The 17,872-nt window shown below is 33.2% G+C and overlaps 2 protein-coding genes and 1 pseudogene across 2 annotated transcripts; 2 read left to right on the top strand and 1 right to left on the bottom strand.

The window, feature by feature from the left end:
* LOC125848118 (protein SRG1-like) overlaps positions 1-2,834 on the top strand; it is a 3,506-nt pseudogene extending 672 nt beyond the window's left edge.
* A 2,890-nt stretch (positions 2,835-5,724) lies between these two features.
* Positions 5,725-9,618, top strand: LOC125846811 (protein SRG1-like). The gene is made up of 4 exons (XM_049526426.1): positions 5,725-6,040; positions 7,483-7,730; positions 8,231-8,555; positions 8,945-9,618. The coding sequence occupies exons 1-4, from the start codon at positions 5,780-5,782 to the stop codon at positions 9,209-9,211; spliced, it is 1,101 nt and encodes a 366-aa protein (XP_049382383.1). The 5' UTR covers positions 5,725-5,779; the 3' UTR covers positions 9,212-9,618.
* Positions 9,454-15,986, bottom strand: LOC125846809 (ABC transporter B family member 9-like). The gene is made up of 12 exons (XM_049526420.1): positions 15,737-15,986; positions 14,625-14,679; positions 13,726-13,901; positions 13,411-13,632; positions 13,087-13,325; positions 12,448-12,973; positions 12,073-12,346; positions 11,323-11,986; positions 10,991-11,219; positions 10,639-10,905; positions 10,296-10,559; positions 9,454-10,209 (listed from the first exon to the last, which is right to left on the bottom strand). The coding sequence occupies exons 1-12, from the start codon at positions 15,962-15,964 to the stop codon at positions 9,565-9,567; spliced, it is 3,789 nt and encodes a 1,262-aa protein (XP_049382377.1). The 5' UTR covers positions 15,965-15,986; the 3' UTR covers positions 9,454-9,564.
* Positions 15,987-17,872: the final 1,886 nt, after the last annotated feature.

Raw genomic sequence — 17,872 nt, forward strand, 5'->3', positions numbered from 1 at the left:
CCCGAAATCCCAGAGACACACCTAACCTTTACTAAGGTCCTATTACCCCCCCGAACTTAATTTATCTATAATATTCTACCCCTTTTCGGCCTACGTGGCACTATCCTTGAAAAAAATGTCAACATGTGCTAGGCCCACCTGATAGTGCCACGTAGGCCAAAAAGGGGTAGAATATTACATATAAAATAAGTTCGGGGGGGTAAAAGGACCTTAGTAAAGGTTAGGTGTGTCTCTGAGATTTCGGGTATAGGCTGGGGGGGTACTTATGCATTTTCCCTATAAAATGTTTTTTTAAAAAAAATTACCACCCCCTCCCTACCCCCACCCCCCTTCAACACCCCATCCCAAAATAAAATTAACAATTTTTTTAAAAAAAAATTACCACCCCACCCCCTACCAGCCCCCCACACCCCATCCAAAAAAAAATTAACAAAATTTTATTTTTTAAAAAAAAAAAATATTTAAAAAAAATTACCAACCCACTCCCCCTATCCCAAATTAAATGTAAAAAAAAGTTTCATTTTTTTTTTCTAGATTTTTTTTAAAAAAAAAGACCTTCTTACCTTTATCACTTTTTTTTTGTTTGCTTTTACCCATTTTATCCATTTAACTACCCACTTTTAAATGGGTAATATGGGTATTACTCGTTTTTTACCCATTTTTAAATGAGTTGGATAGCCAACCCATTTAAAATGGATAATATGAGCGGATATCCATATTATTTACCCATTTTGCCAACCCTATACGTGATGATCAGGACAGTTCATCAATCACATCATATGATCGTAATAATAAGGAAATTCCAGTCATTGACATGCAACGATTGGTCAATTCTAATGATCATGACATCATGAATCTCGAGCTTAACAAGTTGCATTTTGCAACTCAACACTGGGGTTTCTTTCAGGTGACGTAGCTTGTTTGTTTTACTTAATTTCCTTTTAGTTCATTTTTTAAAAAAAATCTTTAGTCCTCTTTTGACAACTCTTTAATTCTAACTTTCCACATGTTTCAGTTGATTAATGATGGAGTTAGTTCTTCTGTGGTGGAGAAGATGAAACACGAGACTCAAAAGTTCTACGATCTTCCATTAGAAAAGAAGAAGAAATTTGAACGATCACCACGCGATGCAAATGGATTTGGACAGCTGTTCGTTGTCTCTGATGAACAAAAACTTGATTGGGCAGACTTTTTTTATTTGAAGACCGCACCTCCACATTTGCGGATGCCTATATTTTCCAAGCTATACCTTTCACTTAGGTACGTAATTAACGTCATTCGCACCCTTCTGTATTAAACATTAGAAAATAAGTAAGAGAATAACTTATTGTGTAGAGAGACGATTGAAGAGTACACGGAAGAAATAAAGGAGCTAAGCATGAAAGTTTTGGAAATGTTGAGTAAAGCTTTGGGGATTAAAGAAAAAGAAGTGAAGAGTCTTTTTGAAAAAGAGATGCAATCAATGAGGATGAATTACTATCCACCATGTCCACAACCAAACAAAGTGATGGGATTTTACCCTCATTCTGATCCCTTTGCCTTAAAAATCCTTCTTTAAGTCAATGAAACTCAAGGTCTTCAAGTTAAAAAAGATGAAATTTGGAATCCCATTTTACCCCTCCCTAACGCCTTCATAGTCAATATTGGAGATACTTTTGAGGTACTTCCCTCATTCTCTTCTCTTTATCTGTTATTATTTTCTCTAAAGTTTTAATTTACGTGATCATATTTGACTGAATATTGAATTTTGAATATATACACATTTGGAAACTTGAGATCCAAGATCTAATTAGAAACCCAGGACATGAGACTCAACCCTCGACTTCGACCCATCACTCTAGACCCTAGATGAGAGACTCGAACCTAACTTGATACTTGAGATCTGATAATGACCCGAGATTCGACCCCCAATCCAAGACCCAACTTTGACTAAGAATTCGAGACTCAAGTCTCAAACCCTAGCTGAGGACCTGACCCCAACCCTAACCTTAGACCCAAATCTAGACTCTATTTTGATCTAGGACTCAAGCCCTAAGATCGACCCTCAAATTTGACTAGAAATAGGAGATCCAACCCTAACTTGGGACTCGAGAACGAACCGGACCTAAGACAAGAGATCTCAAAACCGACCCCAACCCAAGACTCGAGACCTAACATTAACCCTAACTTAAAACATAAGACTTTAAACCCAACTTAAGACTTAAGACCTAACTTTTCTCGAGTCCCTAGACTCGACTTTGACCTAAAACCTATGAGACGCGACCTCGACTCATGATGACCTTGACCCTGGCCCAAGACTTGGGACCTAAGTTTGATTGAGACCTAACCCCAACCCTGGACACAAGATCCTAGACCAGACACTAACTAGAGACTCAACTTGGACCCAAAATCCAAGACTCGACCCTGACTTGAGATAACCTCGACCCTGATTCGAGATTCGAGACCTGACTTTGACTCAAAACATTACCCCTACCTTGATGCGGGACTCAAAACCTGACTCTAACCCAAAACTCTCATCCCGATCCTGACTTGACTTTGTAGCCCCGTTCAGCCGTTCTTATATTATTATTTTTTTGGAGCAGATTTTCTCAAATGGAATTTACAAAAGTATAGAGCATAGATCAATGGTGAGGTCAGCAAAAGAAAGGATTTCAGTTGCAACATTTCAGAGTTCAAGATTGGATGTTATATTAGGTCCAGCAAGTAGCCTTGTTACAGCTCATAATCCACCAAAATTCAAAACAATGGGAGCCACTGAATTTTATAGAAGATATCACAACCGTGAACTTGTTGGGAAATCATATGTGGAAGCTATGAGAATTAATCACCAATGAAGATGATTCAAGAATTAATTAGTAGTTGTATTAATGGTACGTACGTAAGTAAATCCTTTGATATGAATGAAAAAGGATTAAAACAGAAATAAATAACATTGATATGTGTTCATCGTTAATATCATGATATTTCGAATAAATATGGTGTGCATTAAGATTTAAATATTTGAATTTGAATACATATTCAAATTCTTATTATGTTGTAAAATATTGTATTAAGATTTGAATACTAAATGATTCAGACTATTTATTTTTTAAACATTTTGAATATATAAAAGTTTTTTAAAATTTAAAATTAATAAAATTAAATTCAATAAAAATACTAAATTAATCAAATACATATATTAACAAAATGATTTTTGAAAATTTTATGGTGATCGTGGAATATGCCGATTGAGGATGATGCATGTTGGCTAATATATAATTACTGATAAATTATTTTCTGAATTTTTAATAAATATATGACAAATTCCCACCCCCCACCCCCCGCGCGCGAAAAAAATAGGTTTAAGTGAATTACTAAAGCTTTTTGTTGAAAAATAAATAAAATAACTAAAGCTAACCTAAATCGAGTGAGCTGATTTTGTGCTTTCTCAAATTTGCGCAATCAAATACAAACATAAAGAGATATGATAATACTCCCATAGTTCATATTTACATGTCGTTTTTATTAAAAATAAATGTTTCTTACTCTTTCCATCCCATTTTATATGAGGTAGTTTGACTCGACACGGAGTTTAAGAAAAAAATGTAGACTTTTAAAACTTGTGGTTCAAAATAAATTATAGAAATTTGTGTGACTGTAAATCATTTCATTAAGGGTAAAATAAACATTAAATAATTAAATTGTTACTTAATATAGAAATGTGTCATTCTTTCTAGAACAGACGAAAAATGAAAGTAAGTCACATAAATTGGGACATAGGGCATTTCACCAAAACAATGCATAAATAATATTATTTTTCCATTTTACCTTTGAGAGTTATGTGTCTTAAAAATATACATTTGACCAACATAGAAAAACTAAGTAAATAACTCTTGTATATTGGTCAAATTAATTAATCAAAATAAATTAATTTATGTTCATTGATTGAAAACTTGACTTTAAGAAAATACTAAATAAGAGTATAATGATAAACTTGCATAATTTCTGAAGTAACGTGAAATCTAAAAAGATGATAACCAAATAAAAACAAAAGAAGTAAAATGAAAATTGCTATCAGAATGGCCCTGCATATTTTTTGTATTCTTATGATTTTGCCTTTGATCTGCTTATTTCTGTGAAGTTTTGGGGTTCAAGAGGATATTTTTCCAAGTAACTCATGAGTAATGAATATGGTGGTTATCCAGAAATGTAATAGCCACTAAAATGTTTATTTGTTGATCAATATTTTGTTTGCCAATCAAATTTTTATTATTTCTTTGTTAGGTCCAAATTACTCAATGATTACCGAAAGACACTATCATCATTGTTTGTTGGATGACATTTTTCCTCTTTTTATTTTGTGAACTTTGTACAACTCAAAATGTTAATGGATATACAAGAGTAGTGTGTTTCATTTATTAATCTCTCGATAAAGTGTACTTCATCCATTTCATAGTAATTGTCCTCCATAATAAAAATAGTTATTTTAATTTAATTATATAATTTATAAAATTAAGAGAATTTTATTATTATCTTTCTTTTTCTATCTTAGTATCAAATAATAAAACTTTAGTTTAAGAAAATACGTTTGCAGCTAAAGCTTTCTTAAAATACATGTAAAATCAAGAGGATTTAAATAATAAAACGGAGAAAGTAAAATCTCTTGCATATTAAAGAAAAGGGCCAAAAATACCCATGTACTATTCGAAAAGGTTTAAAAATACCCCTCATACATCTATAGGGTTAAAAATACCCCTCGATCAACCTTTTTGGTCCAATATTACCCTTTAAACTAACATCCTTATATTTTTTAATTATTATTATTATTAATTATGTGGCATCTTTTTATTAGATAAAGTTAATTTCCAACCCACCAAACTTTCTCCTACCCCACCCGTCCCATATGTCACCCCTTGACCCAAACCCAATTAAAAGATCCATCAAAAATTTAAAAAAAATAAAAATTGAATCATCTCTTCTCCCCCTAAACCTAATATCTTATTTTTCTTCTTCTTCTTTTCTTATTAAGCGATTTCAAGAATAATTTCACCCAAAATAATCAGATTTTCGATGCAACATTTTATTGAAGTTGAAAGATTCAAGATGGGAACATTGATTTTTGAAGTCTTTTCTCTTCTAAGTAGGTCATTTTATTCTTGAGATGTTTTCTGAGTTTGTGACACAACTGGAAAAGAGGAAAAAATAGACAGTGAAGCAGAAGTTGGAGAAAGAAGTTAAAGTTGTGATTACAAATATGTACAAATCCAACTTGAATCTTTCAACTTCAATAAAACGTTGCAATTGTGTTTGGGTTAAGGGGTGACATATGGTCGGGTGGGGTAGAAGAAAGTTTGGTGGGTTGGAAATTAATTTTATCCAATAGAAAGATCCCATATAATAATTAAAAAATATAAGGTTGTTAGTTTTAAAGGATAATAGTGGACCAAAAAGGTTGATTGAGGGGTATTTTTAATTCTATAGGTAGATGAGGGGTATTTTTAAACCTTTTTTGAATAGTACAGGAGTATTTTTTGCCCTTTTCTGTACTAAAAATAGTTGTCACATATTAGTTGTCCACCTTACTAAATCAAAAAAACACTGATTAATTTTTTTCTACTTTTGCAATTAATTATTTTTAAAAAGTTTTCAAACTAATTATTGTAGTAGGTCCCGCCCCTTTAATTTGATTAAGTAAAAGTCAATATAATGCATATTATTAAACTGAGGCTGTATTATGAGTTAGGTGTGCGCCGTGTGCCAATATATATTTGTGGGTATTTTTTAGCATTACAACAAAAAAATGATAAATATGGAAGAGAATAATTTTGCTAAGCTAGGGGGATCTTTGCCTGTACCAAGTGTTCAACAACTGGCCAAAGGCTCACCGGAAAATGTCCCGGCGCGTTACCTGAGAGATGATGATCAACTACTTCTTGTTCCTCCGATGATGAAATTTGATCATTATAATATCCCAATCATCAACATGGAAAGCTTGCTTCGTAGCGATGAATTCGAATTCAACAAGCTTGATTCTGCTTGCAGAGAATGGGGATTTTTTCAGGTTAATTTTTAATACAAATATGAGTAGTAATAGTATTTTGGTTTTCTGTTATTGCTGGACTGATAAGTACTCATTCATCTTTATCTGTAGTCTGTATAGTACTACGTACTTTCAATATGGAAGTATAGTGAAATCGTGATATATTAACTAATTCTTGGATGAAACGATCAAATTATAAAAATTCTCTTCTATCAAGCTATTTTTCCAAAGTCATTAAGAAGGGCAAAGTTAAAACAATTTTTTTTTCAGGTTTATCTAGCTTTAAAGTAAGTACATATTTTTAATTTGAATTATATGACGTATTTGTTATTTTTAATTCAATGAATCAAACAAAACACCGGATCTAAATAATTTTTTATATTGATGTTTTAAATCAATATTAGTCATCTTCAGGTTGGTACCTTATATATATCAAAATAACATAGCAAAATATATGGACTAAAATACTTAATATTTAAAGTTTTTTTTGTTTTTACGCAAGGGTGATATTTTAAACACTTCATGACAAGTGCAACAAATTAATATGGCTAATGATGCCGGGTAATAATTAAACATATTTATTTTTAAAAATGAAAAATTATTTGACTCCCAAACAGTAATATGAAGGAAGTAATAAACAATATTGTACGGGGTTTTATATTCTCTTTTCTTTTTACTAATGTTATATAGATTATTCAGATAAATTACCTGAATTTTATAGTAAATATATGATTAATATATGAAATAAACAATTTAATAATGATGACATTGATAATTAATAATAAGGAAAAGGGTCTCTTGTAGTACTTTTTAGCAGTTGAATATATTTCCATAAAGAGGAGATCAAGTTCATATTTTAATTTCAAAATAGATTTGAATTATCCTAGATGTATGAAGAAGGATATGGATGGTTATAAAGAAAAAATATTTGAAGAAAAAGAGAATATAAATGTCATCATTATGGGAAATATATTCAACTGCTAAACAGTACTACAAGTGACCCTTTCTTCTAGTGGGAGATAACAGGTGGAGCCAACGATCCACTAAGACTAACCTATCTACAATTACATTCCCGAGCGGCAGTCAAACGGGGATGTGAATGCGAGATGCTAGAGGAATGATCGACCGGACAGAGGCTAGGGCTCCTTTCTTAATTTGTTAAAATGAACAAAAAAAAATGGACAAGATCCTAAATTTTCTTCTAGTGGGGTAAAAAAAAATTGAATAAAAATAATAATATTTATATTAGATAAATTTAAGGCCTCTTAATAAAATTGGCTTTAGGCCACAAATATGGTTGAGCCGCCCCTAGCCTATAACTTTACTGTTTAAAATCAATTTGTGTTATAAGATAAAAATCTTGATTGTTTCGCTTGAAAGACTACTTTTTTTTCTTTTTTTTTGACTGATTCAATCAAAATATATGCGAGAATGAGAATAGCCACTAAACATTTTTTTTACAGGTGATAAATCATGGAGTGAGTGGTACACTAGTAGAGAAAGTGAAGAAGGATACTCAAGATTTCTTCAACCTCCCACTAGAAGAAAAGGAAATGTTGAAACAAGCGGATGGTGATATGGATGGTTATGGACAAGCTTTTGTTGTTTCTGAGGACCAAAAACTTGATTGGGCTGATATGTTTTTCTTGACAACTCTCCCTACTCAATTCAGAAAACAACATATCTTCCCCCACCTCCCTCAACCATTTAGGTATTACTACTGTCTCGATTAATTCAGATTCTCATTGCATAGAGCTCATTTAAAGGTATTATCCCAAGGCTTAAACTCGAGAACATATATGTCTAAAGGTAGAGGGATCTCATCCATTCAACTGTAACTTTAGTGGTACTCTTTTGGTTTATTTGGTTCGTCATAGTTTGCCTTGACACAAAGAATGAAAAATTTGGAATTTTGTTATATGTCTTGTTATGGCTAACAACTTTGAAATAATACATGTTCATTCTTTTTTATATGAACATATAATAAACTACTCCCTCTAGTCAAAGTATTTATGAGTTGTTGCTCGGACTCTTCAAAAACATCATGTCCCAGAGTAGAGTAGTGTATTTCTGGAGGACTCAAACACGAGTGCCAGTTATTTTCTTTATTATCAATATACATAAGTTAAATCCGAGTTAATTTGAGACGGTGTTATCTCATGCCAACGAAAAATACAGGATATTGGCTAAGAAGTTGTTGTATTGAAACAGAGGAACAGTGGAACTATATGCAGTTGAACTGAAAAACCTGGCTTTAAAGATGATTGATTTTCTAGCAAAAGCATTGAATATGGATGAAGAATACATAATGGAACTGTTTGAAGAAGGGATGCAATCAATGAGGATGAATTACTATCCGCCATGTCCACAACCAGACAAAGTGATAGGACTTACTCCTCATTCAGATGCTGTTGGCCTCACTATTCTCCTTCAACTAAACCAAATGGAAGGACTTCAAATCAAGAAAGATGGCATGTGGATTCCTATTAGTCCTCTTCCTGATGCCTTCGTTATCAACATTGGTGATGTCATGGAGGTAATTAAGTTGCTATGATCACCTTTACTATGTTGCTCGGATTCTGCAAAAAATGTTGTTGTATCCTGATCTTCCGAAAAATGCACTACGTTTTGAAGAATTCGAGCAACATATAGTGTAAATATTCAAAATCTTGGTACATCAATTAGTAGGTATGAGAGGATTAATGTCGGATCCTTAAGGACAAATGATTGATTTACCTGTTTGAAGCAATTAAGTGAAGGACTATGCATAACAGAAAACATCATTTCTTATTATGGAGCGCGTAAAGGAGTATAAGATGATGTATGACTACATCTATTTTTATTTCTGTGTTAACAGATGTGTGCTGGTTTTGCACATCAAACTGTTATGTACTGTGTTAAATGAGAAGTATATTCTATTTGCAGATAGTGACAAATGGAGCCTACCGTAGCATTGAGCACAGAGCAGTGGTTAACAGCGAAAAGGAAAGACTCTCAATTGCAACATTTTACAGCACAAAACTTGATGGACAAATTGGTCCTGCTCCGAGTATCATTTCTGCTGAAAATCCAGCAAAGTTCAGAAGTATTGGAGCTATAGATTATTTCAGAGGTTTATTTGCTCGTAAACTTGATAAGAAATCATACTTAGATGCTATGAGAATTGGAAATTCTGAAAATCCAGTAAGTTGAAACGCGACAATATTGGACCTATGTATCCTCTAGTAATTGTGACACTATGTATTAATCTATCTTCAGAAGTTGTGTTTCATCAACATTCAGTTACTAGTTTGATGTAATAATCCGACAAAGAGGCCATGATCGACACATTGAGGGACAAAATTCACCTTGCAAGTGTACCACTTTGGTAGAAAAATATATCAGAAAAGAATTTTATCAAGAAAAGTAAGATTGTTCATTCACAATATTTTCTGATACAAATACATCAGCAAATAAAAAGGAGGAGATATGTATATATGATAAGGAAAAAAAAGGAAGACAAAAATAAACCTAATCTAATTTTTGGTCACAAGATGAAGCAGTAATCAGGCTGAAGTCATATGCAATGCTACTAAGGATGCATAAACTCCATCTTTTATGTTCATAAGAGCATCATGCTTTCCTTCCTCAGCAATGACTCCATTCTTCACAACAGCAATGACATCAGCTCCTTTGATTGTGGTTAAGCGATGAGCTACAACCACAGTCGTCCTATTTACCATTACTCGATCCAATGCTTCTTGAACTATACGTTCTGATTCTGCATCTAAAGCACTTGTTGCCTCGTCTAGCAAAAGAATCTTTGGATCCTTCAGTATAGCTCTTGCAATAGCTATTCTTTGCTTTTGTCCACCTGATAATTGTATTCCTCTTTCCCCAACCGATGTATCATATCCTTGAGGCAATGAAGATATAAAGTTGTGTGCATTTGCTGATTTTGCTGCTTCAATGATCTCTTCTTCTGTTGCATGCCCCTGTCTGCTGTAGGCAATGTTGTCACGAATTGTTTCGTTAAACAGTACTGGTTCTTGACTAACCAGGCCCATTTGTTGTCTTAGCCAACTTAGCTTGAATTGTCGGATTTCCACACCATCCAAATATATCGATCCTGATTCAGGATTGTAGAACCTCTCTATTAGGCTAATGACAGTTGATTTACCGCTTCCACTCTCTCCCACTAGAGCAACAGTCTACAAAGAGAACCGAAAAAAAAGTTTAAGCCAATTGTGTAAAAGATGAAAGTACGCTATAATGTAGAGGGAGTACTCGAAAATACCTTTCCAGAAGGGATAGTTAGGCATAAATCCTTGAAGATTTGGACATCCGGGCGAGTTGCATACCTGTAACTCACATGTTTGAATTCAATATCTCCGCGAACAGCAGCTAGAGTAGTACCAACATCAGAACTTGAGTCAATCTCGGGTTTTCTGTCAAGAATGTCAAATATAGAGGCTATAGAATCCTTGGCTTTGCTAGCATCTGGAGCCATTCCTGTGCTTTGTGTAACCCCAACAGCTGATAGAGTCAATGCAAAGAAAACCTGCAACATTAAAAATTTCTTTCAGAAAATTAATATCGATACACGAGCAGAAAAGGAAGATAAATCTGAGAGACTTTACCTTAAAAACTTGGCCAAATGATGCCAATCCATGCTGAATAAGGACGGATCCTATGTAGAAACAGAAGGCATTTGTACAATACAGTATAAAAGAACCAAAGCCTAAGCTTGCTCCACTAACAATTCCAATCTTCACTCCTTGCTTCATTGGACCTTCACATTTGTTTTGGTACATGTCCATCACTTTCTCCTCTGCACAGAATGATGCCACTGTTCTTATACTCCCGACAGCATCGTTTGCTATTTGACTAGCTTCTTCATACATCACCTAGAAAAATGAGAATCCATTTTTAAGTTAATTCAAGCACATTTTAATGTAATCTATTTTTCAAAGATGAGAAAAGACGGAATACCTTTGCATCAGCACTAAAGCCTTTGTACATCTTGGTCTGGAGGAATCCTTGCACACCAATTAAAGGCATCACGAGAAGGATTATAAGTGCTAAAATCCAATTGGCAGTGAAGGCTATCACGAGGCCGGCAACTACAGTTGCTATGTTCTGTACAATAAGTGCCAGTGCATCACCCATAAGAGTCCTGACCGTGGAAGCATCAGTTGATAACCTTGCACCAATTGCACCACTGCATTCAAGAAAATTTCACATTTTTAGGTTACAACACTCTGTTAAGTATTTAAGATAGAGAGGGGGGAGGAGGAGGAGGCAGGATTTGATTTGTTACAAACCTTGAATGTGCAGGATCATCGAACCAGCTGATTTCTTGGTGGACTACTTTCTTAAATGTCAAAGAACGAATTCTCTCGATCAATTTCCCCCCTGCAACTCCAAATAAGTAGTTCTGGAAAGGTACAACTAGCAAAGTTACCACACCGAGGCCAAAATACATGAGTGCCCAGAATCTTGATTCACTTCGCAGCTTTTGTGGTGGGTAAAAGAATATTTTAATAGCTGTCGATAATAAGAGTCCAAATAATGGGAAAATAAGACCATGTATGATTGCAGCCAGTGATCCAAGTAACAGATATGGAAGCTCAGGTTTGTTTAGTCCAGCAAGCCGCCTAATGGAAACTTTCTTTCGTTTCTTTAAGCTTCCCTTATCTTCTTTTTGCTTGTCCTCATCTCCTATTTCTGCTTCGTGAATACCAATTAGCCCAGGAACAGTATAGTTGAGTGTGAAAGAATGTCTAGATGATCCCTGGCTTGTTGATCGCCTCATTGCTGACAATCGCTGGCTTGATGACCTGCTCAGGTTATTATCCAAATCCGTGGTTAAATCCACCTTCTCAAGGTCCATGTTTTTCATGTTTTCTTCTTCTCTATTCCCTCCCTGCATTCGCACAAGCTGGGAATATGCCCCATTTGGATCTTGTATCAACTCAGTATGTGTTCCTATTTTCATAATGAGGGAAAAGAATGAATTTAGTTTAGTTATACAACTAGAGTAAAGCCTGATAAAAGTTCTTTAGAAATTTTACCTTTTTCTATTAGTTTTCCAGCATTCACCACCGCTATAAGATCAGCATTTCTAATGGTCGTTAGACGATGAGCAACAACAACGGTCGTTCTATTTGCCATGACTTTTTCGAGTGCTTCTTGCACGATTCTCTCTGATTCAGCATCAAGTGCACTTGTAGCTTCATCAAGGAGGAGTATTCTTGGGTTCTTTAAGATAGCCCTTGCTATTGCCAGTCTTTGCTTTTGTCCTCCAGATAGTTGTGTTCCATGCTCACCTACCATAGTGTCTAGCCCCTACAGAATCCGCAATGAAAACGATGAAACTCCCATTCGTTTGCCAATTTAACAGCTAATTGTAGGTGTGAACATGGAATAAAGGGAAAATCATATGTTACCTGAGGAAGTTTATCGAGGAACTTAGAAGCATTAGCAAGCTCAATAGCTGTCTTAATCTCATCTTCAGTAGCATTTTCTTTACCATAACTGATATTCTCTTTTATGGTTGTCGCAAACAGGATAGGTTCCTGACTTACCAATCCCATCTGTTGCCTTAGCCATTTGAGTTGAAATTTCTTCAAATTGACACCATCTATTAATACTTCTCCAGCCTCTGGATCATAGAATCTCTCCAGTAAACTGATAACTGTGGACTTCCCACTTCCACTTTGCCCAACCAAAGCTACAGTTTTGCCATTAGGAACGATAAGTGAGAATCCACTAAAGATCTGCACATCTGGCCTGGCTGGATACCTAAAGTACACATCTTTAAGTTCAATTTCACCCTTGATGTTTTCCAACACAACCCCATTTGTGTCCGATGTGTCAATCAGAGGCTTCCGGTTGATTGTCTCAAACATTTTGTATGCTGCAGCCTGTCCTGCTGCAAACGCGTTCAAAGATGGCGTTGTTTGGCCTAGAGACCTGCAAATTGATAAAGAGAACAAGCAAAAGTGTTTCAGTACTCTATAGCCTACACCAATTTTCCAATACAACAAATCAAAGATCCTTCTTTAAACAGAGAATTATATGCTTACATTCCACCAGTCATTATAGCCATAATAACATTGATAACATCTCCACCATTATAACCTCTCTCTATTATCAGCTTGGAACCATACCAAACGGCAAGTCCATAAGTAGAAAAAACAATGAGCAAGACCGTGCCAAGTCCAACGCCTGAAACAAGCCCTTGTTGGACAGTAGAAGCACAGGCAATTTTCAGTTTGCTGTCATACTTATCTATTGCCAGCTTCTCTCCGGTGAATGCTGAAACCTGAAGTCATCCAGATTTTCAGATTAAAATTGCAAAGTCTAATACAAAATTATACATGTAGAACTATTTGGATCAGGCTTTTTACCGTTCTGATTGCTCCTATTGTCTGCTCTACTACATTTCCAGCTTGTGCATAGGCAACTTGTCCGCGACTTGACATTTTGGACATGATCAATGCCATAGCTCCTCCAGCAATGACAAGAGCGGGTATGCAAGACACCAAGACTATCGATAGAAGCCATCCCTTAAAGAACGCGACTATGAACCCTCCAACAAATGTTGAGATGAATTGAATGAACTTCCCAACCTGGAATCATTCAACTTAAGTTTGTTATGATTATTTTACAAGAAATAACGAAAACTAAAACATTATTCAGTTTGCAGTATCATTTACGCGCACCTTTTCACCCAAGGCATCTTGAATGAGAATAGTATCTCCAGACATTCTTCCAATGACTTCTCCTGTTGTTGTTTCAGTGTCAAAAAAGGCAATGTCCTGCCTCAGTATTGTCTTCAAATATAGTCCTCGAATTCGAGTCGCTTGTCTCTCTCCAGTAACCATCCAACATGACATTTCTGCAATGTTACAAGGGTAAAATTTTCACCATTGAATGCATAGGTTCTTTCCATTATTACCATAGTTCAAAAACTCAAATTTACTAGTGTTATGTTATGGTTCATTTTACACATTATTCTTGATCCTTAGATTAGAGTCGTGTTATAGTAGAGCCAGAATTTTCATCAGAACAATTCAAATTTTAAAATAAAACTACTAGGACTTATAGATAGCATATGAAACCCCTTACTACGCTACATTCCCAATAAAATTTTCATTAGAGCTTGAGGTACTTGATGACATTAAACCTTCGTCAGAATAGCACACTTCTATTCCGGGGAGGAAAGATCATCAAATTAGTCGAGCCCCAAAGTGATTACCATAAAATTACCTTTTTCTTTGGAATTTTATTAACCTAGATTTTCCTAAACATGGTGGGGTTAGTAATTGATTGAAAAAAAATGTGTTTTTACTACTTTTGTCTTTAATAAAACAAGCACGCAAAGGCACCGATTCTAACGTACCCCACAAATTAAATGGGAACCTCTATATGACTATCACATGTATTTAGCTAAAGTAACTTATAATATTTTTATGTCAAAAGTATTTATAAAATTTTCCATATCCTTGATTCACCAATTATACTCATGTCAGTGTAGAAAAACAATACAAAAAAGCTTCGATTCAAGTAAAACATATCAAAACATTTCGAAATAAGAAAATACAGATGAGTGTATACTTACGTAAAAGGGATGCAACGCCAGCTCCAATAGCGAGGTAGACATAGTCAATAGAAACCTGAAATCAAAAATTCCAAAAAAAAAAAAACTAATTAAAGAAGAAAAAGTAACAAAGTTTAGTCAAATGTTGTTTATTATGAGACCACTTAAGAACAGTAAATTATAAAGTTGATTAGACTGTAACACAAAAAAATTAGAGTTCACATTAGTATATACTTTTATTCTTTCCCACTTTTATAGTGGGATTTGTAATATAAAAAATTTGAATTAAGCTTTATATTGCATTAGATAGCATAAATCAAAAGGAATTCTATATGAGAAAATCATAATTATGTTTGCCACAAAGAAAAAAAAAGTAAATTCCTATTGCTATTTCCAATAATTCAAATTGACACGTCTTAACTTATTATAGAAAAGATAAAATTCAAATAGATGAGTGGCACCATTAAGGATGCTTAATTGTTCTTCGTGGAAAAAAACAAAGGAAAACAAAAGATATTTTTATATTATGAGTACACGTTGGAGTCCGACTAACCTAGATTTGTATAAGGTAGATCTTATTTGGGGGCTCAAACTCAAGACCTCTAATTAAGGAGCAGTGTGCATTCTTTGTTGGTAACACTTTCAGTATTATTAAACAATGAAACTTTTAAAATACACAAAGAAAAAAACTTCAAAATATAATTTAAGATGTGGTGATTACAATAGTAATTAGTACAGAATCAGCTTTTGATTATAAATACGGTCATGATATTAAATTGATTGTTCATTTAGTTATAATAACTCTATCCAACATGATTATCGTATTGAAAACTAATTTCTTGAATATTTATCGCTATAACACTCGTTTAATTAAAAAATAATTACACCATCAGTATATATAATTAAAACCAGACTTTCATGTTTTTCCATACACCAACCCCCTCCCCCCAAATTAAAACTGTTTATTAGTATCTTTCTTGTTGTTGTAGAACGAGACCTTAGAAGGCAAGTTTTAAGTTAATGTAATCGTAATTTAAACGTTACAACTTCAATTTAATTGCATGAACCAAGAAATTAATCAAGATAATTAATACAAACAAGAACATAATCAAATTAAATACATACATACATACCTTTGAGATTTTATGTACAACTTCATCAGAATTTGAAGAACCAAAAGAATTAACAAGCTGGCCAAAAATAAGTGTCATTAAAGGTTGAGTTAATCCATTACCAATAGCTCCAATTGTTCCAATTATCATTAGGGCAACATCAAATTTATCTGCAAAAGAAAATAATTTGTAGAATGACACTTTTTGATCTTCATCTCCTTTTTTTTCTCCATTATTATTATCCTCCATCTTCAAAAAAAAAGATTAATATGATATATCCCTTAGGGTTTTAAAGAAAATCAAGAAGAGGAGAAGAAGAAAAAAGAGCTATTTATAAGATAAGAAAGTTTGTTAGTAAAACTAAAAATTTCAGGATACTTTTGATATTAGGTTTTAATATTAGCGTATTTATAGCTGTATTTTCTTTTATTTTCCTTATTCTAGCTGACTTCTGTTTGAGTTTTTCCTATTTGTAGAAAAAGAGAAAATAATTATTTTATCTCTTCTAGAAACATTGAACGTATGTAGACTGTCAATAGGATAACTATTGCCACCAAAATTTTAGTGGTAAGCTTAGCACCAGCCTAATTATTTGTAACTTTTCGTAAATTAAGTAAGTAGAATATTATAAATTTATGGAAATAATCTATTTATCTTCCTAAGGAAATTTATGAAAACTAATTAAGTGTATGTGATTTGCATTGTGTGTAATTGTGTTAATTAATAATGCAATAAATATAACCTAAAAGTTGAGATGGAAGAAAGCTGAAAGTATCTTTTTTTTTTCTATTTTAAGTACAATTATTATCCAAAATAGCATATAAATCGACATTATTAAGAATCTTCATGTTTTTAATATAGTACTAGTCCTGAACACGTGCTTTGCACGTGAGTCCCACGAAAATATTATATGTGGTAGGAGTTATATTAAAATCACATTGTGATGAGTTTCACAAATGATTTAACGAAAAAATATAAATGAAATAAATGAACAATCAACCTATATAAATGACTTCTTTATTATAAAATGTAAATGCCAAATAATTAGATATTTCGGTAACCTGCCAAATTTGGACAACAAAATTTAATGTGATAAATAATTTACCTTTTTATTAGGCCGAAACCTGCAATATATTAGTTTGTTACTTTTCTAAGAAAGGGACAATACACACATAACATACCTTCTCAATTTGTACCAAAGTTTGAATTTCCATATGTACTNTACCTTTTTATGTTATTAGGCCGAAACCTGCAATATATTAGTTTGTTACTTTTTTAAGAAAGGGACAATACACACATAACATACCTTCTAATTTGTACCAAAGTTTGAATTTCCATATGTACTTGTAACAAGTATATATGTTGTCTCCATATTACATTCACATGACATAGTGTGTTTATTCTCCTTTGTAGCATGAACAAAAAATTACAATAGTTTGGTCATGGTTATTTTTCATACTTCTTATCATATTTTAATATTTTTTATCCTTTTTTTTTTCTCTTACTTTATTATTATTTTCCCCTAACGTTACTATTTTGCATCATTTGCCTTAATTCTTGTCTTCGCCTTTCGTTTATGTTCCCACCGTTTTATTTTTATAGTTTTCTTTCTTACTTCCACATTTTCATTCATAAAAAGTAAATAAATAAAAGGGTTATCTACAAACACAAAATAATTAAAAGTGAATTTCCTGTCACTTTTGATTGTAATGTACAAATATGTAAAATTTATTCTAAAGAATTTAAAAATATTCTATTTGAATTCATGAAATGATATAAAATAATTAGATAATTTAACCTTCGTATTTCGAATCATGATTCATAAGTAAACATGCATACACATTTCAAGATGGTGAATACATGTAAAAGAGCTTTCTTGTCAAAAGATCAAAAAAATAAATATAAATGTTTATTTAAGGAAATAGAAGCAACATATTTGTTTTTATTAAACTTACTGATCAAAGAGAGCATGGAAAAATAATTCTTGAGTGGCTTGACTCCCTCCTTGCATTCAGTGTTTCACAAGCTATGTCTATCTAATAATCCATGAACATACCCATATATATAATTGTTAACAATTACATTGAAGTTGGCAATAATAATGTGAAATAAGTGTCATCAAGATAACTCTTCAGTTTTCAAATGCTTGGACTTCCG

Source organism: Solanum stenotomum, chromosome 12, assembly GCF_019186545.1.
Source record: "Solanum stenotomum isolate F172 chromosome 12, ASM1918654v1, whole genome shotgun sequence".
NCBI lineage: Eukaryota > Viridiplantae > Streptophyta > Magnoliopsida > Solanales > Solanaceae > Solanum > Solanum stenotomum.

Coding starts and splice junctions, on each gene's coding strand:
- LOC125846811 (XM_049526426.1), top strand. CDS start 5,780: ATGATAAATATGGAAGAGAATAATTTTGCTAAGCTAGGGGGATCTTTG. Junction 6,041..7,482: donor GAGAATGGGGATTTTTTCAG/GTTAATTTTTAA, acceptor TTTTTTTTACAG/GTGATAAATCATGGAGTGAG. Junction 7,731..8,230: donor CACCTCCCTCAACCATTTAG/GTATTACTACTG, acceptor GTATTGAAACAG/AGGAACAGTGGAACTATATG.
- LOC125846809 (XM_049526420.1), bottom strand. CDS start 15,964: ATGGAGGATAATAATAATGGAGAAAAAAAAGGAGATGAAGATCAAAAA. Junction 12,974..13,086: donor GCTATAATGACTGGTGGAAT/GTAAGCATATAA, acceptor ATCAATTTGCAG/GTCTCTAGGCCAAACAACGC. Junction 10,560..10,638: donor CATTTGGCCAAGTTTTTAAG/GTAAAGTCTCTC, acceptor TTAATGTTGCAG/GTTTTCTTTGCATTGACTCT.